The sequence below is a fragment of the Gymnoscopelus microlampas genome (genome assembly GCF_963454915.1).
Source record: "Gymnoscopelus microlampas genome assembly, chromosome: 12".
NCBI lineage: Eukaryota > Metazoa > Chordata > Actinopteri > Myctophiformes > Myctophidae > Gymnoscopelus > Gymnoscopelus microlampas.
In genome coordinates, this window is record NC_139949.1 from 2786056 (window position 1) to 2813923 (window position 27868).

The following is a 27868-nucleotide window of genomic DNA, read 5'->3' on the forward strand; positions in this document are numbered from 1 at the left end:
ACATGTGTGTTTGAACTTCAGTCAGTCTGGGTGTGTCTGGCTGTACTTCACTGTAATGACCTATCATCATAAACCATACCTGAACACGCTAGGACAGCTACAAGGGAGTGGCTGTGTGTGTGAGAGAGACTCCCTTTAGGACCACAATGGAAATTAGTCCCCTGGACTTTTTTATGTTATCCTTTATAGCCTTCATGTCTTACTGTACCACGTGATGTTTACATTTCTGACCAGTGTTGGGCAGTAACGAATTAAAAATAATATATTACTGTAATATTATTACTTTCCCCAGTAACGAGTAAAGTAAGGTATTAGTCTGCCAAAACAGTAATATAATACCATATTACTCGGTCAAAAAAGGCCTCGTTACTCGTTACTGATGACGAGCGTCATTTTTTTTCTCATTCATTTAATATGTACTCTCTCCGTCTCTCGTAGAGGCAAGCGGTAGCAGCATGCAAAAATAGAGTAGATCTACAAGCTATCAACCTACGTCAACAGAGATGCTATATAGCTTGCAGATCAGTTCTTTTTAGCACGCAGCCTGCGCACAGTTATGACGTAGCGCATGACCCGTATGCGAGCGGCGCCGCCGCCGGGTAACACACAGAAAGAAGAACACACTACACACCAACACAAACACTGACAGCATGGCGGCGGATGGTGTTTACACTTTTCACGGCTGGAAATATCGACATTATTTTGAATATATGGGTGTCAAAGATCCCAAGAATATTAATGTCCGTTGTAAACTTTGCGTGGGCAGAAAAATACTTTCCACAGCAAAAAATACAACGTCTAACCTGCTGAAGCATATCGAAACAATGCTCAAGAATGTTACGCTGACCGAAACACCAGAGGATGAAACTGATCGCCCCTCAGACCCAAAACAATGTTTAAAAAGTCAGAGAGACTGCTGCTTTATTTTGTATTTATTTGTTTGACTTGTTTACAGTTTTGCACTTTGGCTAATTATTTATTGACTGGTGTAAGATATGTTGAAAAGATTAAGAAATGTTTACTTTATTGTTTGTTATGTATATACAATACAGTTTTTTGAGAGGCTGCAGCCAGTGTGTGCAGTTCAGATTGATGTTGTTCCTGTAAGGATAATTATTGTTCCAATTCCAAAAATGGAATTTGCAGCAGCAAAATACTTAGAAAGATAAAGACTGTTGACTGTTTTCTATTGCAATGGTTCTCAAACTTTTTCATCTCAAGGACCCCCAAATTGACACTTATTAGCCCGCGGACCCCCATTTCAAAAATATATGCCAGGGACCCCCATAAGAGAAGATTTTTCACTGCCAGCTACCAGTGATTCTCAACCATTTTAATTTCAAGAGGACCCCCAGTTTACATGCATTAGGCGACACCCATTTAATGGCATTTCTATCCCTGGGACCCCAATTTATATTGTAAAATCAATGTTAATTTAATTTAATTACAAATGGAACCAAATGGACCCGTTAGGGTCCATTTGGTTCCATTTGTACACTCAGAGTTACAGACCCACAAGGGTCCATTTGGTTCCTAACTATCCTCCATTTAGCTGGGGACCCCCTGGAACCCCCTCAGGTACCCCTGGGGGTCCCCGGACCCCACTTTGAGAACCAATGTTCTATTGTTCCATTAAATTGGATTCAGTTCTAAAAGGCTAAAAACTGTACACGTCTTTTCTTTTGCGGGGGGCGCGTGGAAAGTAATATAAAGTAATATATAATATATTACCCTTGATTCCAAGTAATAAGTAATATAATATTATTACTTTTCAAAGGAGTAATAAGTAATAAGTAACATATTACTCTCCTAAGTAATATAGCCCAACACTGTTTCTGACTAATAAAGTATTCAATCAATAAAATAAACAGTCATTTGGCAAGGGCTCTCAACCTCTGACTGTCTTATACCAATCCCATTGATATTAAGCTGAACCCTGTCTTCCACCCATCTCACACTAGCAACGTGTGTTGTTTGGGCTTTAGGCCGAGAAGTAGTCGTCGTATCAGTTTGTTTTGGGAGGTCTGAAGCTTTTGGTAGGTACTCAGATTTTGGTGATAGGCGTCTGTCTATAGACCCCTTAAAAGACAACGTCACACTGGCTCCAAACGTCATACTGCCTCCAAATGAAACCCATTCTGTCAGGTCTCGCTAGGACACTCCTCACTAGCCAACACACAAGAGGAGGTTGAGAATTGATTGCATGAAACAATCACCTCTGCATCCAGTCTCAATGTTAGTAAACAAATAATTGGTCTATACAGTAGATCTCGTAAATAAAGCAGTTCCCCGGTAAGGGCGCTACCAGGTCAGGACACTGGAGTAAGAAACTCCAGGTTGTTGTGCTTACATGATTTGGGGGCTTTTGCTCTGCTTGATGCCTTTTTTGGAGGCCCGAAAAGGCTTCAAAAGGCTTATCTGTAGCCACATAGACTATTTCGTAACGATTTCCCCAAAAGAGAGCGCACGGACAATTGGATCCGCAATCATTTTGTTTACGCACACTGCAACAAGCCTCCCACTGTCTGAGCAGGCACTCATTGATCTTTCATGTGACGAGCTGTTGAAAGACGATTTCACCGGACAGCCCCACGCACAGTTCTGGATATCAGTATCCACACAGTTATGTAATACTGCGCTGAGAAAGCTTGTCCCCTTCGCCTCTTTCTCAGCTCAACGCAGCCACGTGATCCCGGAACAGTGTTCAAATTAAATGTTTTGTCAACAGATTTAGGCTAAATATGCTTTGTTTAACCCATTCAATCCGGGAACGCATCTGTGTCATTCTAGATTCTTTGGCTATTCAAATATAGCTAATATTCAAATATAGTTAATGTTCAAATATAGCTAAATATAGCTAATATTTCAAATATTTGCACAAATGTTCATGATTTTTTTCAAAAATAGCAGATCTACAAGCTCATATCTACCGAGTGCTGCGCTATGAGCTTGTAGATCTGCTATTTTTTAAACAATCATGAACATTATTTTGTGCAAATGTTTGAATTACATTTTTTTAAGTGGACATTTGTAACTCAAATCTTTGCTTCTGGGGGTCCCTGGAACTACATTTTTTTTCCAAGATTGTGCCGCGCTACGAGCTTGTAGATCTGCAATGTTTGAATAGCCAAAGAACACGTCTTAAAGGGTTAACACATGTGCGTACAGAGACAATTCCGTTGCTCTTACCAACATTATTCATTAATTATATCGTTAAGCTAGTGCTGTAATTTCAATTTCTAGTAAATATTGTTATTCAAGGCAAACAATGTGTGTTTTTGATATTCTTTATTTCCACTATGAAATTGCTCTGTAAATAAACCTGTTTACACTTCTCTCTCTCTCTCTCTCTCTCTCTCTCTCTCTCTCTCTCTCTCTCTCTCTCTCTCTCTCTCTCTCTCTCTCTCTCTCCACTAGGTAGTGCTAGACGAGCACCAGGAGGAGCAGGAGTCTGAGGAGGTGGTGGAGGTGGAGGAGGTGGAGATCGTCAGCGTGGTGAAGCCCGCCGTCCTGCACCGAGTGATGGAGCGCCGGGCGGAGGCGGCCATAGCGCCCCCTCTGGACAAGATGGACACGCGCTTCTTCGGGGAGCTGCTGGCCGAGGTTTACCGCAAGAACTGTGACCTGCACTCCATCATCTCTGAGCACGTTAGCAAGATACAAGGACGGTAAGATGGATGAGAATAATAAGAGCTAACGAGGACTCAAAGGATTTGCATACTTTGGCTTATGCGCTGTGTACACAGCAGTGGTGTAAAGTAACTAAGTACATTTACTCAAGTACCGTACTTAAGTACAATTTTGAGGTATATTTGACTTTACTGGAGTGTTTCCTATTGTCTTTTACTTTTACTTCTACTCCATACATCTCAGAGGAAAATATTGCACTTTTTACTCCACTACAATTATTTGAAAACTTTAGTTACTAGTTACTTTGTAGATTTTGATTATTTCTACATATGTCTACATTGCAGTATTGATACTTTTACTTAAGTACAAAATGTGAGTACTTTTTCCACCACTGGCTGTGTGTCACAACCCGATACGACCCAGTGTCGCAGACGCGTTGTGAGCTTGTAGAGCGTCTATTTTCGGAGTGTGACACCTGCACGCATCCGAGCATAAAATGACTTGTCTTAGTTCTACTGGATCTCTTCTCCACTAGTCCCTCACTAACGTTTTAGTCTAGTTTTACATGACATAATTGTCAATATATTTAGCCATAGTTTTAGTCATCATAGCTTAGTTTTTATTTTTTAGTGAGCAAAGGTAGTCGAACGAACATTTTTCGTCGTGGTTTTAGTCGTCAAAATTAACACATGATCTACAAGTTCACAATGGGTTGCGGCGTGATGCGTTGTGAGCTTGTAGATCGGATATTTTCGGTGCAGCTCTAGCAGAGTAGCTTGTAGCGCGCAGCCTACAAGCTGTGAAACAAATGGTTGTCTCCTCACTCCATGTGGAGAGACACAACGACGCCTTTTACACAGGATGCCTTTTACCCAAAATATAATCCTGTTATTAAAGTTAATAACAGGATTATTAACTTTAATAATGGTGCATCATTCATTATGCGAATGATGGACACATAATGAGCACTGAAGTCACACACACGCACACGCACACCCTGTACCTCCCATCTTGTTCATTTTGTGTTTTCCTCTGACAGGAAGCACCAGTTGGACCCCGGTGTCGACTTCAAGGTAACACTGCTACACAATATACACAACTACGCCACACTGCTACACAATACCAGACGGCAACAACACACACACACACACACACACACACACACACACACACACACACACACACACACACACACACACACACACACACACACGCGCGCGTAATGGCCTTTTCACCACCCTTAGTCTCTCCTCCATCTCTAAGACTACAACAAAGTACAAAAGACTCCTTACAAACACCAGTCTCACATCACACATAACTCCGGTGCTGACCTCACTTCACTGACTGCCTATTACTTGTAGAATTTATTTAAAATGATATGTTTTAATCACCTATAAAGCATTACACAGGCTGGCCCCCTATTTACATCTCTGAATGACTCTGTCCACTTAGAAATATGAGATCTCTCAGGTCTTCTGGGAATGGCCTTCACGATCAGTGGTTCTCAAAGGGGTCCGGGGACCCCCAGGGGTCCTTGAGCGGGTTCCACGGGGTCCCCAGCCAAATGATTGATAGTTAGGAAATAGGAAACAAATGGACCCTTATGGGTCTGTAACTCTGAGAGTGTACAAATGGAACCAAATGGACCCTCCATTTCTACACTCTCAGAGTTATGGTGGTCCGTGGTCTAATGCAGAGGTTCTCAAATTGGGGTCCGGGGACCCTCAGGGGTCCTTGAGTGGGTTCCAGGGGGTCCCCAGCTAAATGAGTTAATATATATAAAAAATGATGTGCACTTTGATCCTTTATATATATTTCAAACAATCTTGATATATTTTTGAGATTTTTGACACCACAAATCTATAGGGGGTCCGTGGCACAACATATTTTCTGATGGGGGTCCGTGGCCAAATACACATGTATACATTTAGGGGTCCTTGACATGAAAACGTTTGGGAAACACTGTTCTAGACGTCCCAAAGACCAGGCTTAAAACACTAAGGCTGACCTTAGTGCCTTTGCAGTGTTTGCTCCCACACTAGGGAAAGCTTCACCCTTAGCAATAAAAAAAAGGCAGAGTCAGTTGAGTGTTTTAAAAGTATTTTAAAAACACATTTGTTCCGTAATAGCACTTTATTTTATGATGTTCTTATCTTGCTATTTGCGTAAGCTGAATGTTTATTGCTTTTCTGTTGCTCTGTGTCTTAACTTTATCGTGTACTTACTTACATTGTGTGTTATTGTACAGCATGTTCTGAAAGGTGCTATACAAATACAGTTGACTTACTTAGAACTACAGACAGAGACAGCAGAGTAGACTGTATCAATGTAGTTCAGGAGTTTTGTTTTTGTGGATTTCTGCTCCTTGAGTTAGACTGTGCAGGTAGCAGGCACTGACACCTAGTGGTCAGTCTCCTTCATAACACAGCAAACCTTCATAATGTGATGTTAGGACATGTCGTGCATATTCAGTGTGTGTGTGTGTGTGTGTGTGTGTGTGTGTGTGTGTGTGTGTGTGTGTGTGTGTGTGTGTGTGTGTGTGTGTGTGTGTGTGTGTGTGTGTGTGTGTGTGTGTGTGTGTGTGTGTGTGTGTGTGTGTGTGTGTGTGTGTGTGTGTGTGTGTGTGTGTGTGTGTGCGTGCGTGCGCGTGTTTTCCAGGAAGAGGAAGTTGAAGCTCTGATTCCCAGAGGAGCTTCTGAACTTACAAAACAACAGATCAGATACCTGCTGCAGGTAAGTGACACACAGACACTTCCTATCTCCATACTTCAACTTTTTATCCTTGCTGTCGGTCAGAAACCTCTTTTCTACATTGAGCCCTACTATTCTGGTGAGGACATTCGCCGAAAATAGCAGATCTACAAGCGCTAGATCGGCTATTTTCGGCGAAGAGTTTTGGTGTAGAGGTGGAAAAAAGAGCAGACCAAGTACAGAGCCAAGTATTGAGGGTTTAAATGTCTGAAAATACACATTAACATGAATCCAACAAATTAATAGAGAAGATAATATGTAAACAAAGAAACATTAATTTACACATCACTGATGATAGTGCTGTAAAACAAGTCTATGAAATCTATATGAAAAAAGTTTAAAGTTTACAATGTTATACAATATGTAGTGGAGGTCTCTTTTAAGTGTGTCTGTGGGTTTTATAAATATATTAATAACCAATAAAAAGTATTAAATAACTAAATAATTAGTAACTAAATAAGTAACTAAATAATAACTACATTGGATCCAGTTGTCAGGCAGAAATGTCCAAAACTGTTACTTTTTGAGGAATGTAAAAACAAATATTATAATAATCGTGTGTTCCAATTGGATCTACAACAACAACAACAAGAAAAGAGAGTTTTGTCAACATCTGATGTCAACATGTTATGTCAGGTTATGAGCATGACATCTAATGTCAACATTATTCTGAGCATGCAGAAGCATGCACAGTCTGTACAAAGATTATTTTAAGCTGCATTTCTTGAAACCCTGCCATGAGCTTCAATATCACATCAATCATCTTGAATCTGTTTTGACTCTCCACTTGGTTTTGCCGTTATTCCACTGGCAAACCTTCAACATATATTGCCCTATTGTTCCAACACTTTCTCATCAACATTTACAATGTAGGCATTTAGCAGACACTCTGAGATGAGAGTGGCTTACAATAATCAAGGTAAACACATACATAGAATGCAGAGAGACAGTGTAGTGCCTCGGTAAAGTAGGTTCACAGGTAAAGTAACAATGAACCTTTGTTTGTTTGTTTGTTTATTTATGTATTTTCACTTACAAGAACATGATGAAGGAGAATGCCTAAAAACCCTCCAGCGGCTTGAGAAGTGGCATTCTCCGGGAATATTTGTACATTCATAGGATAAAATGACATCAATGTAGAATATACACATCTATTACAAATTAAACATTTATAGACATGTCATACAGATGAAGAAACACAACAAAAAATACCAATATCGACAATATAACAAAGAAAGAAACAACAAAAACTTAAAAAAAAAAAAAAGTAAACCTCTATGGAAAATATTATATTATATTAGGCAGACCATATGGAAAGTATTTGGTGGTTAAGAGAAGCAATTTCAGAACCTTCTTGAATTGGTGACCTAGCATCAGCCTGAGCAGTATACTATCAAAATAATCATCTTTACATTGAACCTATTAACAACGAACCTAGCATCTGTCTAAATAACCTGGCTGCTATCTACAGAGATCTAACATTGTGGTCATGAAAAACAAGCCTAAGTAACACGTGTTCACCTTATTTGACCTAGTTTAGTTGGTAGAATTTGACCCTGACACCTGAATGCAGCAGAAGAATTTGACTCATTAGTCAAATAAACTAATATCACGGTACAATGTGTTTCAATTAAGTCTGTCTGTCTCTCAGACTCGTCTAACGGCAGACAGGTCGATGCGCCTCTTGTTGTCCACATTCAGCAGCCTGAGAGAAGAACTGTCTCACCTCACTGGTGACCTGAAGGTGAGCTTCATACATGACATCACATCACATCATGCTGTGAAGGCATGTTTTACATTTCCATCTCATCCAAACTCTCCCTCCTGTTTTTCAACGACAATAAAACAGAAATAATACCACCACCTCACATGACAAAAATGTGTGTGTGCTCCTAGACTCTGCCCTTAAATAGCAGAGTCAATAACAGATCAATGCTGTTGTCAAAGGAGTTTTCGTCCAAGTTTTCGACAAGTTGCCACAAAATCGAATCCTTTCTATCAACCAGCAGCTCTGTCTGTCTGTCTGGAAAAAGCCATCCATGCCCTCATTTCCCCCAGGGGGGTCCCCAGATGATCAGCTTAATGTGCAACATTGTTTTGTCACTCAACAGTAAACAAACCATACAGTATAAGTGTATACAGGGTATCTGCACATTTCTAAAGTTACAATCTAAGGACTTAAGACCTGTTTAGCCCTATATACAGTGCTTAAAGACCTTTTTAATACCCAACTGTCAAATATTACGTATGAAAGAGGCAAACATTGTGAAAATAGCCGAACTACAAGCTCACAACGCCTCGCACTGCGAGGCGCTGTGAGCAATATTTATCTGTGAAGCCAAGTCAAACTAAATGTAATGCCTACAACTCCAAGTGCTTGTCAGGGTGGGGGGGTCCCCAGTTCAAATAGGATAGTTTTGGGGGGTCACAGGCTGAAAAGAGAAACCTTGCTTGCTGCTGCTAGACCCACCATGGGGCGCCAGTCACTCCCAGTTTGGCTTCCCTTCACTGGCTTCCTGTGAAAAACAGAATTGATTTGAAAATGTCACTATTTGTTCTTTAAAGCCCAACATGGGCTGGTACCACCGTATATATATTTGAGCTGCTTCGCCCCATCCCAACACCACCAGGCTTAGATCAGCAGATTAGCAGCTCCTCAAAGTCCCATGCACCCATTTGAAAGGTTACCGTGCCTTTTCGGTCGCTGCTCCAACATTGTGGAACTCTTTTGGTTAGGTTTTTTTATTGATCGAATGATTGAATACTTTATTAGTCAGAAATGTAAACAGCACGAGGTATAGTCAGACATGAACGCTAAAAGGATAACACAAAATATCCTGGGGACTTGTTTCTGCACCTGCTTTGGATTATTTAAAAAAAAAAGATTACTTAAAACACACCTGTTCTCCCTTTGGCCTTTTCAAAAATCTCTTGCCTTTATGGAGAAATGTTTGGACACTTTTTTTAAACTCCGATGTGTTTTAAACTCAGCTATTGGCACTGTATGCACTGTATTTCAATGTCTTTGTCTGTTGTCTTGCTGTGCAGTACTTTGGTCAGCCTTTGGTTGTTTTGAAATGTGCTTAATAGATAAAATTGACTCTCTCTCTGTCTCTGTCTCTCTCTCTGTCTGTCTGTCTGTCTCTCTCTCTCTCTCTCTCTCTCTCTCGCTCTCTGTCTCTCTGTCTGTCTGTGTCTCAGCGTTTAGAGAGTGACAAGGAGTCTCTAGAGAGAGATCTCAGTTTTAAGTCTGATCAGGCGGTGCAGTATGATCGTCTCCTAGAGGCCCTACGAGAGAACAACAGGCAGCTGCAGGTACCGTGTGTGTGTGTGTGTGTGTGTGTGTGTGTGTGTGTGTGTGTGTGTGTGTGTGTGTGTGTGTGTGTGTGTGTGTGTGTGTGTGTGTGTGTGTGTGTGTGTGTGCGCGCGCGCGCGCGAACTGTCCTATCTAAACTGTAAAAAGCATCATAATTCATACTGTCATGCTAATACATATAAAAGTGAAATTGTGTGTGTGCAGACGTCTCTGAAGGACAGCAGTGCGTCGTTAAGGTCGTTAGAGACAGATTTAATGAGCTGCCGATCGAACGATTCTGGACGAGAATTTAAGATCAAAGAGCTGGAGGGAACCGTCCGCACGATGGAGAGAGACAACGATCTACTGAGACAGAAGGTACCTGTTTGTCTGTCTGTCTGTCTGTCTGTCTGTCTAACTCAGGGGAGGGCCACTATTATTTCCACACTCCCTCCAGAGGGCAATATTGGATATACTGTCAGGCAGACACCTCTTATCTCCATATTTAAACTTTTTAAAATGCCATTCTCTGTCACACAAAAGTAGCAAAAATAGCCTATCTACAATTATATTTTATTTTTGCTATTTTTAATTGGAATCCAGATTTGTTTTTGCTCTTTTGGAATTGGAATCCTGAAAAGTAACATTTTAATTTAATTTCAAATGCATTTAGTTATACTTATGTTAACCTTATGAACTTAAATACAAATACATTGGACGTAAAAAAGACAATAGTATTTTAATACTAGTCATTAAGTTACTAATATAGACTGAAGTAATTAAAGCGGGTCATGTTTGTATGTTTGGAATTGTGACAGCTGAAATCAATAATATATCAGTATTCCGACTCAATGGTCGTTGGTCAAGCATGGCACACATGCAGGACGTTGAGTGAACTGAAACTAAACTAGTTTACCCCAAAGAAATGACTTATTTATTTCTATCAATTACACGTCGCGTTCCTGAGCCAATAAGTCGATGACCGGGTCATCGGTAAATAGCAGACTCGGTAGGAAACTCTTTGAGTCTCCTACTCTGCCGGTCATCAAATTATTGGCTCAGGAATGCGACAAGAACTTCTCCATGAATTGACTTGAAAAGACTTCATGGGATGTGATAGAAAATAAGTTTTAAGTCGGTGAACTACTCCTTTAACACATGCAGACACAAATGTTAATACATCAATACATCAACCCACATACTCAGCTGTGCTCCTCATCCCACAAATTCATTCAATTGTCTACATTGTAGTTGTCCAGTGCGTCCAGCGCTTCGAGCAGCAACTCTCTCCTGGTGAAAACTGAAGCTCTGAGGCGACAGTATGAAGAGCAACTGAACAGCATCAAGACGGACAGAAACACTGAAGTGCAACGTCTACAGGTAATGCACGACGCCGATGAATGAAACGGAAATGTGTCACCATTGTTTCACATCAAACTATTCATTTGGTGAGATGCCTCCTTCATTGAATTAACGCACATTAATTGCACCAAATAAACGCTCCCGGTGTGTACGGACCTTAAGATGATCTTAGTAGCCGTGAAGATTTACAATGAAATAAAATTGTCACTCTACTCGTTCAATAGTCTTAATTATCTGTGAAGTAACAATAGTTCATTACAGAAAGGACTCTATCTGACATGCTTACTGTGTTATCTTCTTATTCATTTTGTCCTGCATAATGCAAAGCTTATGTAGAGGCTGTATGCTGTTGCATTGTTCTTCATTTCTCTCTCTCTCTCTCTCTCTCTCTCTCTCTCTCTCTCTCTCTCTCTCTCTCTCTCTCTCTCTATCTCTCTCTCTCTATCTCTTATCTCTCTGTCTCTCGCTCTCTATCTCTATGTCTCTCTCTCAGTCTCAGGTGTCCAGACTCCAGTTGGAGGTAAAGTCATGTGATCGTTCTTCTTCAGATAAATCTCTTCAGCTGAAGATCTCTGAACTTCTGTCCATGTTGGAGCAACGACAGACCATAATATCCACCCAGGAGGAGGTCAGTAAACAATATACGTCACTTTGCAAAGTCTACAGTGGCCCATCTGGGACAAAAACATAAAATACACAAGTCCCACTGTTTTTTAGCTGCGGTTGATTCAGGATGGAGTTATGAATTGTTTCTACTGTACCACTCGTCCTATGATATCATAAAATCATAGGCAGAATTCTCCTTTAAAAGTAACTCTTGTGAGCTGTGCTGGGCTTCATCAATCATCAAGGTCAATTTGCATTGACGTTCTCCTCCTTTCACCAATAAATCCAAAGATAGTGTGAATACTTCCACGGCAACCTCTCTGTCTTCTCTCAATCTCTGCCATGTCTCACAGGTGCAACAAGTTAATGTAATAAAAACAAGACCAGTAATACCGTCAGCTGTGTGTCACACCAAAAGTGGTGACCCATTCAATAGAATGATTGCGCAGACAAGATGAGCTTGTCCCTTTATCAGGAAACGGCGCACATTAGTTCACCATTAATCAATAATTAAAGGAGCACTTCACCCATCTTCAACCTTATCTTCATATAATTGGTCCTCACTATTGCTCATTATAAGATGGCACCATTTCTGTCTACTCACTCTGTGTCTCATTGGTGGTTTGTGGACAGTTCAGAAACCTGCCTACCAGTGACATCATCGATGGGGGAATCCAAGCTAATAGAAACTGCAGCCTTTCCATTCCTGGAAAGTTAGCATGCTATAATGGAATCTATAATGGAAACTAATAATATCAAAACATGTAAATCTTGTTTGACCTCTGTGTGACCTTTAGGAGATCAAGAGACTGAAGCAGGAGAGAACCGACAGCTCCAAGAGTGTTACCAAGACAACCATCACTAAGAGGTAAACATCCCATAATTTCTCTGTCTTTTCTTTCTTTACTTATATCTTTAGTTTTTTGTGTTATCGACTGTCATTGTGTAGGTATCTGTTTTTAAGTGGTTATTTGTTATCTTGTTTTTTTCTGTGTCAGCCCTTCGGCCATAGGCGGTGGGTAATGAAGGCTAGGGTAGGCTAAGCCTTCCGAAATGTTATGCTGGGAAATTCTGGGAATTAATAATAAATCAGTAAAATCAGGCAGAAATATGAATTAAAAAACCTAACCCTAATCTAACCCTAACCCTAACCCTATAACCGAAATAAAGTAACCAAAAACTTCGCGGCCGATCCCCAGCCGCGGCCGATCCCCAGCGTGCGGCCGATCCCCAGCCTTCCCAATTGTCGAGCTCACCCGCCACCTATGCCTTCGGGCTGTTGTATTCTTTTAAAAAAAGTGTAGATAAAATATGAATCCCTTTTGAAAACGGTAATGAGCTGTGTGTGTGTGTGTGTGTGTGTGTGTGTGTGTGTGTGTGTGTGTGTGTGTGTGTGTGTGTGTGTGTGTGTGTGTGTGTGTGTGTGTGTGTGTGTGTGTGTGTGTGTGTGTGTGTACATGTGTGTAGGTACAGGAACCAGTATCCCATCCTGGGTCTCCTAGGTGACGACTATCTGGCCACGTCTCCCATCAGGGACGAGAAAACCATCGTCATCGAGAGGACCGGAGAAATGATCAAACAGGTGAAGCCACCCCCACCTGCTGGAGAATAACACACACACAATATAACATCTTTCTTCATTTTATAGTAGGATAGCAGGACAGAGAAACGTGTTGTTCTTTACAAATCAAGACTCAACAGCCTAACAATGAATAATGATATAGTGCTGTAAAAAAGGATGTTTTAAACATTGAATCGAATTGTGACCTTAAGATCAAAAGTGGAATTGAATCCTGGATTAGGCGAATCGTGACTCCTATAAAACAACGATCTGAAATAGAGGTGGAATCAAACTTGAAGTCAATCAAACTAATAGATTATAAAAAAACAAATAGCTTTTAATAAACTAATGGAGTATCATAACTGTGGTCCAGTAAAGCTACAACAGTGAAACATTTCATTCTGGCATGACTGTTTTGGGCCAAATTGCGAATGATTTTTCAGCCGAGTTAGTAGATCTGCTATATTTGTGCACGACACCATTTAAAGGAGCGCTTTATAGGCGGCTGCAGTTATGAAAAAAAAGCACCTAACCCAAAACTAATTGCAACAAAACGTTTTTCAACTGTTTCTTGCAGTATTAGGTGTCCTTAATAACATACTCAAAGTTTACCAAAGTTTGAGCACTGGAAAGGTGTTATTTTCAAGATGGCGTCCAAGATGGCCAAAAAATCTTTAAAATAACCTAACTCCTTCATTATTTATCCTAGACAAGTACTTTTTGTGTCTTACCCTATGTTTTGGGGGCCTAGAAATCCACTGGAATTGTCCAAATTGCAGAGATACAATTAGATAATTGTGAAATCCAATATTTTGTTTGTGACTATTAAAACCCTCTGAAATGGTCACCCGTTTCAAGTTAACTAAACTAGTTATATGTTTTATTTTACTGGAACAAGGCTTCAAGATATCCTTAAAACACAAGTCACAATTTTCATTTTTGTCAATTTTGTCATTCAGAAGGTGCATGGCAGAGAAAGAGAATATTGTCAGTTGATATAGTATTGCATGCAATATTGAAAGGTTTTGGATAGCTCTGTGGATCAAATGTGAATCAAAGTGTCATCTTGAAGACACAAGATTTTGAAAAACAATAAATAGATTTTTGAAGAACTTTTTAACACATTAGGAAGGCAAACAGTGTGAGTGAGTAAAGAGGGGTGGGGGTGGCTACGGAGGTTAGTGAAGAGCTGTCAAAACCCATGTCTCTACTGGGGGCCTAGGCAGAGGGGAGTATGCGGGGTAGGGTTGTGTGAGGAGGTAAAAGGGGGTCTGGTGTAGAGTTTAGAGGGCCTAGGGTTCCCCTCAGGTGGGTGGAGGGGAGTATGGGGAGTGGGGGTCACTGGATTGCTCCCTGGGCACTTGGAGCACAGAAGAGCAAAGTTATAGGAGCCAAGGAGACCCTGAGCTTCTCTCCCCCATGTCCGAGGTGCAAAACCTCCAACAGTTGGCTCAGACATGTTAAAGCTATAGTGGGGCACTTGGGAGCTCAGGACGAGTGCTCATATGGAGTTAAAGAGAATGGGGCTTGTCGGCCCCTGTGGTGGTAGTTCTACTATAAGACCTCCACGTCGTGCATCGCGATAGCAAAATTCCAACATTCAAGTGTCCATCATCAAGTCCTCCACTCCCGCCTTAGCCCTGCCTCGGAGGCAGGAGGTGAGGAGGCAAGAAGCGTAATTTTTAAGTGACAGCAATTATGACGTGTCACACAGTTGGATTGCTGGACTATTTCGGAGCTCGGAGGGTTGTCATGTGGAGGAGGAGAAATTATACGCCACCACGCATTTCAACAAAGACAGTTCCGCAAACGATACATGAAAGATATACAGTACTTGTATCTTGCCATATTTCACTCCAAGTGGCTTAGGGAGCCTGCGCTCACCTGGTTCTCAGCAAGTCCAAAAGCAAATTAGCATTTGGGATGCAAACAATTTCTAAGTCACGCTGGAGGACGGAGTGAGGAGGAGGCAGAAATTAAGCTTATGCGTTAGGCTGAGAGGAGTGTCCCTATGTCGCCTGGCTCACTGGATAGTCCCACTGGTCCCAAGTGGACCTCCATGCTGGCTCCTATGCCCTATGGCACTCGTGAGTGGCCATAGTTAGTGAGGAGGGACCCCCCATAGTGGTGGTTGTAAGACCATGTTGTGCAGGACTGTGTGTCAGGCAGACAGGGGTGTCCCTATGTCAGACTGGCTCACAGGAGAGTCGGTGACATAGTGACTTATCATTATGGCTCAGAGCGTCCTTTCCCCTCTCCAGAACAAAAAAAATAGTCTAACCATTAGGCGTATACAGAAAGCAATGCTTGTTTGTTGGATAGCAGCAGGGACACAGCGTGGAGGTCGGTTAGATCGGGATTCTATGGGAGATTGGAGCCCAGGGCGTCATGGGCTGTCTCCTATGCCTTCTTGATGTTAAAATTATCCAGAAAAAAGATCAAGGTTCAAGGTTATTGCTATAGCAGTACCAATCACAAAATAAAAGACATGTGAAATGCATTTTGCACAAAAACCCCACACACAACTACTACAATCTCAGGAATAAGAAGATGTCTGTGACAAGCAAATCTGAACCCTCTCCGCACCACACTCCTCCACCACCCCTGCCTAGACACCCAAGACAGCAGACACTAGATACACGTTGTGATAGCTCTGTACTGTCTTCCTCTCCAGGCCCATAAGGGGCCATTTCTCTCCACTGTAATATTTGAGAATTTGCCCAATTTGCTATTAAAAAGGTCTTTGGAAATGTGCAGATACACTGTATACACTTATACTGTATGTTGGTTTGTTTACTGTTGAGCGGGAAAACAATGATGCATATTAAGCTAATCATCTGGGGGGGGGGGGGGGGGGGGGGGGGGCTGATCCCCAGTTTGGGAACCACTGCCCTTGGGGACTAGGATTATTATTTTATTTTTTTGGCAGACACCTTTACAAACAAAATAGTGAAGAAACTTCTCTGTAAGGAATTTCTTCCAAGATTTGTGTAACATTCCCAGTCTGTGAGTTACAGCCATGTTTTTACAAATGTCACAGTACCACCCAATAATAATGAATTTATTCCTTATTGTTATCAAAAGAAATCTCCTGAAAGCTTCAACAGTGAATTCATGTATAGGTGATGAATTCACCAATCCTGGGCATTATGGCACGTAGAAAAGGGAGAAATGTCCAATTACATTGTTAAATATGCTTATAACCATGCTTATAACCAATTGCTTTATAATTCTATACTTGTAATCACTTGAATATAATTTATATTATGCTAATTAGATCCAAGATCACCAAAACCTGGGGTTAGGCACCAAAATTACTTGTCTAGGATGAATAATACAGGAGTAATGGTATTTTAAGGATCTGACGGCGGCCATTTTGAAAATCGGACCTTTCTAGTGGTCCGATTTTGGTAAACTTTTGATATGTTATTAAGTACACCTGATACTACAATAAACCATTGAGAAACCTTTTGTTGCAATTTTTTTTGGGTCAAATCATAACTGCAGCCGCCTATTACTCCTTTTCAACATTATCTTCATATCGTACGTGTCGTCTCTGTCAGGATTCAAATTCAAGAATAGCAAAAGTAGCAGATCTACAAGCTGGAAACACGGCGCAAATTCAAGCTTGTAGATCTGCTACTTTTGAGGCTTTTGAGAACCCCCCAGACAGTTTTTGAGTTGCTTGATTCAGTATTTAAATATTTGATATTCTCATTATCAGACACACCCCCTTCCTATACAAACCCATTATAACTTCAAACTCCATTTTTAACATGTTAGATTCATCACAAACACCCGTCCTTGGTTCTGGTGACCCATCCTGCCCTCCTAATACGTGAGGGGCCGTGTTTTTTCGATTACTTTTTTTCATTTATTTCATTTTTTTTTTATTGTATCCATTTTTTCATTTTCCGAAACAAATCTTCAAAATAAATGAAAAAAGAAATTGAAAAAACACGGTCTCCTCACGTATTAGAAGGACAACATCAGTCACCAGAACCGAGGACGGATGTTTCCGATTAATCTAACATGGTTAAAATGGAGTTTGAAGTTACAAGGGTTTGTATAGGAAGGGGGCGTCTGGGGTGAAACACAAAAGCCTGAGTAGACGATAAAATGTCTCAACATTTTTTTGAAAGTGAAATATCCCTTCAACTCATTCACTGCCAAACTTATTTCTGGCTGCAAAAATACATAGTAAGAAAAAAGTACACAGGAGCCGAGATACAGGATGTTTAAGTAATAAGTTAACCAAGAAGTAAATGGAGCAGCAAATCTTCGGATCACGATATCTTGGGTTCTGTGTGAGAAAAACAAATCTTATCTTTTTTTTTGTTTTCTCAAAAAGTCGTTTTAGTAGTTCTTGGCAGTCTGGGCCTATGGGGAAAAAAGTCGTTAAAGTTGTTCTTGGCAGTAAATGAGTTAACATAAAACATGCTCTGAAAATGCACGCGGCCCACCCACCTGACCACTTGACACGTGTTTAGACGTGGTCAGGTGGGTGGGCCGCGAACGCTTTCAGGTTTCTAAAGTGGGCCCTGATCCAGAAAAGGTTTGTATTTGGTGTGATATTGATAATGAACATTTCATCCCCAGTCAATAAAATACGTTACATCTGGAAACTAGCATTTGAAAAAATCCTTTTCCCCCTAATGGTCTTATTGTTTTAACTGTGTGTGTGGGTGTGCGCGTGTGCGTGCGTGCGCGTGCGTGCCTTTATTGTGTAACAATAACATGTGTGTCTGTTTCGTTCCAAAACAGGAAGTGTTTACAACTCCTTAAAGAAACACCTCTTCTCTCCGACAGGAATGAACCAATCACAACCGCAGCAAGAGGATCTAGACCCCGCCTCTCCCTATAGGGGGCGGGCGGGGTCAGCTGGTGATTGGTTGAATTCTCTCAGTCCGTACTGTACTGTACATGGTGATTGGTGGTTTGAAATCCTCGCTTAAGACTCAAATGTGTCTGATTGGTTGCTTAGGGTTTTTGGAAATTAATATATTGATGCATGAATTTATCAACCAATGAGAAATCGACTTCTCTGTCGACCTAATCTGTTTAGTTTTTTTCCCCCTCTATTGTTATTAATGTTGTATTGTTGTTGTTGTTGTTGTGTGGAGGTGGAAAGTGTGGGTTTTTGGGGGGTGGGGGTGGGGGGGGGGGGGGTCAGTGGTGGGACAAAGTACAGAGCTAGCTAAGGCAGTGGTTCTCAAACTGTTGGCCGGGACCCCCTAAGGTGGTCCACAGATGATTAGCTTAATGTGCAACATTGTTTCCTCAGTCAACAGTAAACAAACCAACATACAGCATACGTGTATACAGGGTATCTGCACATTTCTAAAGTGACAATTAATAAAGGTCTTAAAAGTCTTTTAATACCTTGTAAATGAAGAATAAATAAATAAAAACAAGACCATTACTGCATCATAAGTAGTCAACACACTATACTATAAAAACATTGGCCAAATGTTACATAAGAAAGAGGTAACAATTTAGAAAATAGCCGATCTACAAGCTTACAATGCCTCAGCTATTTTCACATGTATCTGTGGAACAACATGTAATGCCTCAACTCCTACAATTCCAAGTGCTAGTCAGGGTGGGGGGTTCCCAGTTCAAATATGATTATTTTGGGGGGTCCCCAGTTCAAATATTTGTATTTTGGGGGGGTCAAAGGTTTGAGAACCGCTGAGCTAAGGCACTATGGCTACCAACTAGCATGTGATGTCATATCCTGCATGTCACCTGCCTTTAACAGAAGCATGCTACCATCAATGGACCAGAGAGACCTTGTGGTTGTCTACAGCAGTGGTCCACAAACACTGGGTCGGGACCCATTCTTTATTTAATTAGTAGTAGTAGTAGTAGTAGTAGTAGTAGTAATTTTATTTTTATCTTTTTTATTAAAAAAAAGTCCAAAATAATATTTCTTTACCCCTACATTTAAAAAAAATCATTGAATCAAGAATGTTCTTACATTTAAAAATACAATCAAAGAAATTCCATATAAAAAAATATAATTAAGAACTAGTGAAAATAGCAGATCTACAAGCTCGCATCACGTTGTAGCACTTCGTGAGCTTGTAGATCTGCTATTTTCACTAGTTTGGGTCCCCGGGGGGAGACATCACATGTGTCATTTTGGGTCTCGAGCTAAAACGTTTGGGAACCGCTGGACTCCCAAGGTGTCCCTGTTGATGTCATTTCATGATTTATTCTAGTTAATGTCATGTTATTTTATTTGGGGTTATTCTAGTAAATGTCATGTTTTGTTTTGGGTTATGATTTTTCTACATGTTCAGAGGTGTGTGGGTGAGGGGGTCGTGTCCACAGAGAAACACATTTTGAGCTGAGCAGTGCTTTGGATATCATGTCCATAGATTGATACTTTATTATTCTTTGGATATCATGTCCATATGTGACCATTTTTGACTGGAGGACAGTCATCTCGCTTGTGCCCATTTTTTACACAAAATGAGTTTATAGCCCAGTTACACTCTTCACATACCAGAGTATGTCTGACAGAAATTTCAGAGCTTAAATCGACAAATATGAAATAAATGCATAAACATGCATTAAAATATAAGGTTAGAGCTAGCATGTGCTAGCATTGCTAACAAAATCCTCAGTTTCCATCCAAACATCGTGGAATCGCGGTAAAATCCGCGATTTTTACCCGATCGTTTTGAAAGGTATCACTAGTCTGTTGGCTTGTGTCTAATGAGAATGTCAAATAAAGATGTATAAACAATCATATTTTGTTAAAACTGTTGTGAAAAGGTATCTTAGTTAAGACCTCCTGGTCACTGGAACCAGCCGGTTCCAGCAGGGGGCAGTGGCAAACACTTGGTCTCAGAGAGCATACATGACAAAGAGAGCCTAACCCTAAACCATTAAACAAAGGATATGCAAATCCCGCTATGCATGATGGGATTGATAGCCCTGTTTACTATCTTTGAATAACCTCACGTCACCAGTCTTTCCACCTCGGAGGAAAGCCTGGTATGCGTTATTAAAGACCCTTATTACACGGCTTGGTTGAATGCTCGATTCTGATTGGTCAGTCATCGGTCATTATTTCTGGATAATGACCGATGGTAATGACCGGTGAGACCGACGAGGAAACTGTGTAATCAGAGACTCAGAACACCTGCTCATATCAACCTGAGCTGCTTGATTTTATGCTTTATCCAACATAGACAGCCATGTAAACAAACAACCAATGTCATTTACAACTAAACGTTGCTCTCAAGAATGTTTTTGAAAACATTTGAAGTGAGAAATAGACGATGCAATAACCGAAAAGTCATTCTATTTCATCCACTGCACTTCCTTGTTTATCGTGGCACAACAACGCGGGAATACCAAAACGCTCGCCCCAAAACATAGTCGCCCCGGGGCAAATCCGGCGGTATTACAGGCAAATCGGCAGTAAATAGAATGGGGGGCGAGTGTGTTTTGGGGCGAGTTTTTTTCCATTTCGTCATTTGTTTTTGCGAGGCAAACTTGTCCGCCCAGCCCAATACTTATGGAATACTTTCATTGCCGTAAGCAAGGAAATACTTCGTTTTGTTGTTACTTTTGGGTAAATGTATTTATATATTTATTAAGTAGCCGTGTAATAAGCGGGATAATGCATGGGGAGGTAGTCATTATTGAAATTTAAAGCCCTTCAGGGCGATTAACCACCAATCGCCCTGTCGGGCTTTAAATTTCAATAATGACTACCTCCCCATGCATTATCCCTTGCATATGATCCGGTCTAGGCCACGCCTACTGGAAAAAAAAGAAAAGAATCCTCTTTCAGGATTCTGCCCATCCGGTTTTGCGGTGCCGCTTTGTTTTGGTTCCCCAATCCCTATTTAAATGGAATAGAATTTCCCCGTGGAATAATACAGACGCTAAATAGTCTCCGGATAGTGCACGCACATTTATATTAAAAAAATAAGCTAAACTATGCCGCATCAAGGATTTTATTAGGACGGACCTATTTTTGGGTGACGTCTTTCCGGATCTGCCCGTCCGGCCACCTGATGACGCGGATGACGCGCCTGGTGACGTAGAGTTACTTCCACTCCCGACCGGATCATAGACACGAAAAGATATGCTGCCCAGGCTAATCTTTGAATGAGATCCATTCAACTGGTCTTTTCTCTACTGAAGAGTTTTAACTTGACTTCAGTTATATAAGCTGTAGTTTCAAAACTATTCACTCAATCTTATTAACCAATATATCATTATTTTGTATATGATTCCCTGCTTTCATATGACATGAAAAAATGAAAATGAAAAAATGCTAGGTGACTGTCTCCCAGTCAAATTTGGTCACATATATAGATGCTTTATTATTCTTTGGATATCATGTCCATAGCGCTCACACATAGTGTGGATATCATGTCCATAGCGCTCACACATAGTGTGGATATCATGGATAGTGGTCACACAGTGTGGATATCATGTCCATAGCGTTCACACAGTGTGGATATCATGTCCATAGTGCTCACACACAGTGTGGATATCATGTCCATAGTGCTCACACACAGTGTGGATATCATGTCCATAGTGCTCACACACAGTGTGGATATCATGTCCATAGCGTTCACACAGTGTGGATATCATGTCCATAGTGCTCACACACAGTGTCGATATCATGTCCATAGCGTTCACACAGTGTGGATATCATGTCCATAGTGCTCACACACAGTGTCGATATCATGTCCTTAGTGTTCACACAGTGTGGAATCCACACTGTGGATATCAGGGCACTGCACCCAAAAAATAACACCGGGATCGCTGAAGTGTGAATCTGCGCAATGCTCGGCGCTCGGAAGAGGAGCGCACCTAGAAATACAAGGAAGACTGCTGCTGTCAGCTCAAAAAGCGGCAAGGCTCTCCCTGGGTGCACGGCCCCTTAGCATGGCTTTTTTTTTATTTTTAATAACAGATATTTGGGAGGAGGGTGGTGGGTGGAGCTATAGAGAAGTGGGAGGAAATAGGAAAGATGCTAGGGAAGTGTGATTGTAGTTGCCTAGTCTATTAAACTAGGGGTCTTCAACAGGGGTCCAAGACCCCTAGGGGGCCCTCATATTTACTACATGGGGGCTGCCAAATCTTTAACCCATTAACCCAGCATCCCTATTCTGAGACGAAAATAGCCAATCGGCTATTTTTGGCAAAGAGGTTTGGCGTAGAGGGAAAAAAAGAGCAGACCAAGTGCAAGTTTTGAGGGTTTAAGTGGTTAACTGTCTGAAAATACACATTACCATGAATCGAACACAACGCTACCCAATGATAGAGCTGTCAATTAAGTCTATGCAGAAATATATTGAAAAGTTTAATCTGCAACACAATTTCATACAATATGTAGTGGGGGTCCCTGCTTCATCTGTCTCTTAGCTAAGGGGTCTGAAAAACGTTGAAGACCCCTCTATTAAACATTTCCGTCCTTCTAATATTTGAATAAATATTCATTGTTTAAGGGGGGTTTTAGGGGGCGACGGAGCAGTCAACATGGCCAAGTTCACACCTCTCAACACACTGTGAACTTGTATAGATTTGTTATTTTCAGGCTCAAGGTTAAACGTAAAGTAAAATATCATGTAAAATGAGTCGTAGTGATACAATGCCGACGACAGATGTCTTAGACGTCCAATTTAACTGCAAACCAAGACAGGAAGGGGTTAATGAACAGATGACTGGACACTGAAACTGTTTCTATCTTTGATATCTTTGTTATTAAACGTAACTCTTCAATCTGCTTGCATTGTTTGTTTGTTTTTTGGGTGGAACGTGTGCGTGTGCATTGTGTGTGTCTGTGTGTGCGTGTGTGCGTGTGTGACATGATTCAAATCTCACTGCTACAGATGGGTTTCATTAACAAAGCTCTTTGTAAATTCCGACTATCGTGTCGGGCAGAAACCTCATATCTCCATAATTTTTTTCCCCCGTAAAATAAAGCCGTAATTAAACAGAGTGTCACACTAAAGTAGTGAAAACGTGTCGCATTGCAACGCGTTGTGAGCCTGTGCTATTTTCACTACTTAAAGGTCTATTTCTTTATGGAATTTCTTGATTTTTTTGGGGGGGAAGAAATATCAATTTGTGGTTTGTTTTTGAACAATTTGAAAAGCTTTTGAAATAATTTGTATTTTTTTAAATGTAGGAAACAAAAAAGAAAAGGGATAGTAAATTAAAATAAGTTTTATTATCCAGTTTCTGATAGAACTGCCTTTACCTTCCACTAATTACAAGAAGAATACTGTGTGTGTGTGTGTGTGTGTGTGTGTGTGTGTGTGTGTGTGTGTGTGTGTGTGTGTGTGTGTGTGTGTGTGTGTGTGTGTGTGTGTGTGTGTGTGTGTGTGTGTGTGTGTGTGTGTGTGTGTGTGTGTGTGTCTGTGTGTGTGTGTGTGTGTGTGTGTTATAGTCCGGTGGATCTGTCCTAGCTTTTAAGTGAGCAATTGTCGGACAAATCCACCAGAACATTAGAGACGAGGGGCTCAATATAGTAGCCTGGGACCAGATGAATCTGCCAGTGCAAAAAAAATTGCCCTCGGCGGTCTGACACCGCTCCGTTGTGAATGCATTTCCTGCTCCCGAAGTCTGGGGTGACCAATCAGGGCCCAGTATTCAAATATGGGAGACTGTAATTGGTAGTTGGTTGTAGTTCTAACCAATTGCATCCAGAGCCATTATTTTGATGCCGCCCCTTAGACTCATATCCATGATATAGTCTGGCCACGCGAGACTATCAATAAAGGGCCGAACTGGCTAAACCCACTAATTTGGGATTTAGGACTGCGGAAGGGGCGTTTCCCCGCAAAAGTTGCAATTTTGGGACACCTGCCGTACCCGCAAAACACCTGCACTTCCCGTTACATTATGCATAGGTGTGGTTTGGGCGTTACATTAATAAAACTAATCACCGTGCCACATGCCATTGCCTTTTAAGAGAAGGCTGCGCAAGCCATTATCCCCAATGCAATCGTGCGCACTCCTTTGTCCCTGTCTGCAGCGTTGCCAGGTCTGCTTATTATAAGCCACATTGGGCTTGTTTTTCTGTGAAGTTGCTTGTAAATAATGGTAGACCGGCTGTGAGCTTGAGCAAGACACTGAACCCCTAATGGACCCTTCGCTAAGCCCCACCCACTCCACTCTGTTTGGTGCAAGTTAGTCACACCCAGGCCTAGCAAACTCTCAATCAATCATTTCAGCAGCAATAGCTTAAAAATCTCTTCTAAATGTAGTCATCAAAATCTCTTCTAAATCTAGTCAACAAGGCCTGCAGTAGGCTATGCACTGGAAAAATGTGCATGACATTATTTCAATTTTCTCCATATGCTTTCAACTAAAGCGACCCTATCGGTTGGTAGGTGTTGCACTCTGATACATTATAACTCTATGATAAAATGGCCACCAATCGGATTAAAATGCTTTTTATTGAACAATACAGAATATACGGGTACTTTTGAGAGTCCCGTGCATAATTTTAACATCCGTGGCCATAGGGTAAACAATTTAGATTTGAAATCTGAACGTTTATATAGATGCACGGACTGTAAATGGAGAAAGTGCAAACACCAGGTTGAAATTGATCCATGACTGTAACAGGAGTTTTTCATGTACCGCAGGGTAAGACTACAGTAGCAGTTAATAAATAGACAAACAAATGAATGAATATACTTTAACGTGCGGAATCCGAAACAGGCAGCGCTGTGATTCTGAATTTTGTTACGATTACGGTGATTAGTATTATTGACACTACCTGGGCGAGTGAGTTGTGTAACTTTCCCGACGTTAAGCTGTGTATGTGTTCAACAATACAGCCATGCAGCCTTGCAGTTTAAGCACAGATTTCAGCTTGGGAAAAGAACCCTCCAACGGTTTTGGGTATGTGGAATCTGTTGCTGGTTCATAGTCACCATTGCGTTATCGTGGTATTCCTATTCTTGCTATTATGTTGCAAATGCTTGTGTGTGTGCAGGCGAAATAACATTGACAGCTAAATAAATAAATATAAATAACATTGCCTTTCAATAAAACCACAGTTGATAGACATACGTATCACCTACATGTTATTGATCCTCCTATAATTTGACAAACCTCTGTGGTCGACCGACCTTGGCGAGAGCAAAAAATGTGAGCAAAAATGTGTGCTGGTTCTCCTCAGTGCTTGGAGCACTTGATCTGAATTTGCACACAGACATTGACCATTACCATCTGAACGCAACTGCGAAGCCCGTTTTTCAATTTCATCAAATCTCAGCTTATTATTAGCGTTAATGTGTCAAACAATGGGAGATCAAACTGCGCAGCGTTGCCAGCTTTTGCGCGAGATACAAGCAGCAAGGTCTATGAAAACAAGGCCACACGAAGCGAGCCCTACAAGCAACAAGGTCTATGAAAACAACGCCAAATGAAGCACCTTCACACATAAACATTGCCTCTTGGTAAACAGCCGATCTACAAGCTCACAACGCGTTCCCACAACCACCTGCACTTTCACAACCAACGCCAAAAACACACTACCACCAATATTGCCCCTAAACCGCTTACAATAGATTCAAGTGTCTTTATTAGGATAAACCCCTTGAGATGTGCCATCTCGTTTTAGAGGAGGTCCCAACATAAATACATGTCACAATCGTTACATGTACACGGAGTAGACAAAACAATAACACAAGACACAATAACATTATGAACCTTGACAATCATCACAGCCTTAAGATGCATAAAATCCAGTAATATAACACATTCTGAAAATGGTATGTTCAACACAGTGACTAAAGAACAGTATTTAGAGAATTAGAACTGAAAAAAAAAATAGGCAAACATGGCAACACCAACTTCTCCACTCTTCAGGGACGCCACATTCCATTCACTACGTTCCGTTCACCGCAGCACAACACAACTTCAGAGACACGACGACATCATTTACGTGCATGTACACAGAAAACATTCTTACGGATCTGAATAAAACTGTGTGTATAATTTGGAGAGCATTGCATTGCGCGACGCACAAATTGTCTGAATAGACTATCATCTTATATAAACACAGCCTTTGAATGTTGTGCCGCGCTGTGCGCCCTGGCCGTCTACAGACATCCATTGCAGGCGCGCTCTACCAAACCAAGTTGGCATTGTGGGTGGTTTTAGATTCCATTATACACTTTCCCAAACGTGTGTGTGGGCAAAATAGCAATTTTGGGGATAATGCAACAACACGGCCACCGCCACAACGCAAGGCGCAAATAGTGGAGTCGGCATTATGAATGGATATAGCGGCCAATAAATACCGTTGAGACTTCATGCCAATGAATTCCTCCCTCTGCTTGTCACTGCCGTTGTATCCTACTGACTCACCTGCCAGTGAGGAGCCCCGACCGGGGGGAAGCACTGTTGTATCCTACTGGCTCACCTGCCAGTGAGGAACTGTTAGGAAAATTAGATTTAAAGTCTAGAAGTATAATGAATGTGTCTGTAGAAAACTGCATAAATGGAGGAATTTAGAAGAGTAAAAAGGGGGGCACATAGTGGCTCCTGTTTATATCCTGCTGCTTAAACATATAACTGCTTTAAGTTCAGCTATTCTAATCACTTAAGCCACACAGTGTTATATAGACTATTATACTGTGTACTGTATATATACCGTATATTTTAATCATTAGTATGACTAAAAGTGTTAAGTTTTAGTTTAACTATGCCATTATAACCTTATTCAAAGAAAATGTGTTTACCAAGGAAGAGAGGAGATCATAGTGAGAGAGGCCCTGTCTTTCCCTCTCTCTCATTTACTCCCTTTTTGAAAGGAATGTTTCACTGAAAATACAGGCACTAGGGATGCCTCAAAAGTAATATTAGGTCATAACAATTGTATATTCTTGTTGTAATACTCTTATGGTAATATACTAAAAGCTTTAATATGGATATCAAAATGACATAAAATTACACAGCAGAAGTCAGAGTGTTAGTTCCCAGCCAGGAAATAGAAAACTAAAAATGCCATATACCTTGGCCAAATTATTTAGACAAAGGGTTCATAGACGCTTATCGCAATCAAAAGTAAGGGAGTGTAGGACCATCGAAGGGAGGTGAAGGAGTCCAGAGGCCTGTGACTGGGAAGGTGTGGAGTCAGCGTGACCTAACCGCAGGAAGCCTCGTCCTCTGAAGCCAACATCAAGATCTAATTGATAATGTTTTTATGATGTAACGCTGGAATAGGGAAAGGATGCTTCAGTGCAGAAATATCGCCCTGTCTGGAGCATCATTACTCTGTGATGAGGGAGAGATTTTTGTATCCAGCGCGCTGTTATTTGAGTGGTATTGTATCTTTACTGTTTGTTTGATAATTCATTCTAATAGTTTCATAGGCTCAGAAATAATTGTAAACTTAGTTTAAGGATAATAAATGATTTGATATTACAATTGTAAATCACCTGTCACTTTCTTTAAGGGTGTTTTAACGTCTCCCCATTTCACAGAACCTCTGAACTTGCACCTTGGTTATTACTTGAGTATTTTAACTTTATCTCTTATGGTGTGAAGGTACAGAAAAATCATTACAGAACCCCCACCGGGTTGACATGCTGTTGTATCCTACTGGCTCACCTGCCAGGGAGGAGCCCCCGACCTACTCCTCCTGTTCAACATTCCTAGCTGACAGC

At 41.1% G+C, this 27868-nt stretch overlaps 1 protein-coding gene and 1 long non-coding RNA gene across 3 annotated transcripts in view; both read left to right on the top strand.

Annotated features, from left to right (window-relative positions):
• The window catches only part of LOC311056922 (protein POF1B-like), a 51758-nt gene extending 33423 nt beyond the window's left edge, over nucleotides 1–18335 (top strand). For both annotated transcript variants that reach the window (XM_084073772.1, XM_084073773.1), the window contains exons 4-14: nucleotides 3418–3668; nucleotides 4670–4703; nucleotides 6289–6363; nucleotides 8033–8125; nucleotides 9583–9696; nucleotides 9902–10054; nucleotides 10928–11056; nucleotides 11532–11666; nucleotides 12442–12512; nucleotides 13112–13226; nucleotides 17970–18335. In XM_084073772.1, the coding sequence (XP_083929898.1) occupies nucleotides 3418–3668; nucleotides 4670–4703; nucleotides 6289–6363; nucleotides 8033–8125; nucleotides 9583–9696; nucleotides 9902–10054; nucleotides 10928–11056; nucleotides 11532–11666; nucleotides 12442–12512; nucleotides 13112–13226; nucleotides 17970–17990 (1191 nt within the window). In that variant the 3' untranslated portion in view covers nucleotides 17991–18335. The remainder of the gene's footprint in view (nucleotides 1–3417; nucleotides 3669–4669; nucleotides 4704–6288; nucleotides 6364–8032; nucleotides 8126–9582; nucleotides 9697–9901; nucleotides 10055–10927; nucleotides 11057–11531; nucleotides 11667–12441; nucleotides 12513–13111; nucleotides 13227–17969) is intronic.
• Nucleotides 18336–18388: 53 nt separating this feature from the next.
• Nucleotides 18389–22961, top strand: LOC311057110. The gene is made up of 2 exons (XR_014601954.1): nucleotides 18389–19626; nucleotides 21580–22961. It is a non-coding gene; the product is annotated as an uncharacterized lncRNA (long non-coding RNA).
• Nucleotides 22962–27868: the final 4907 nt, after the last annotated feature.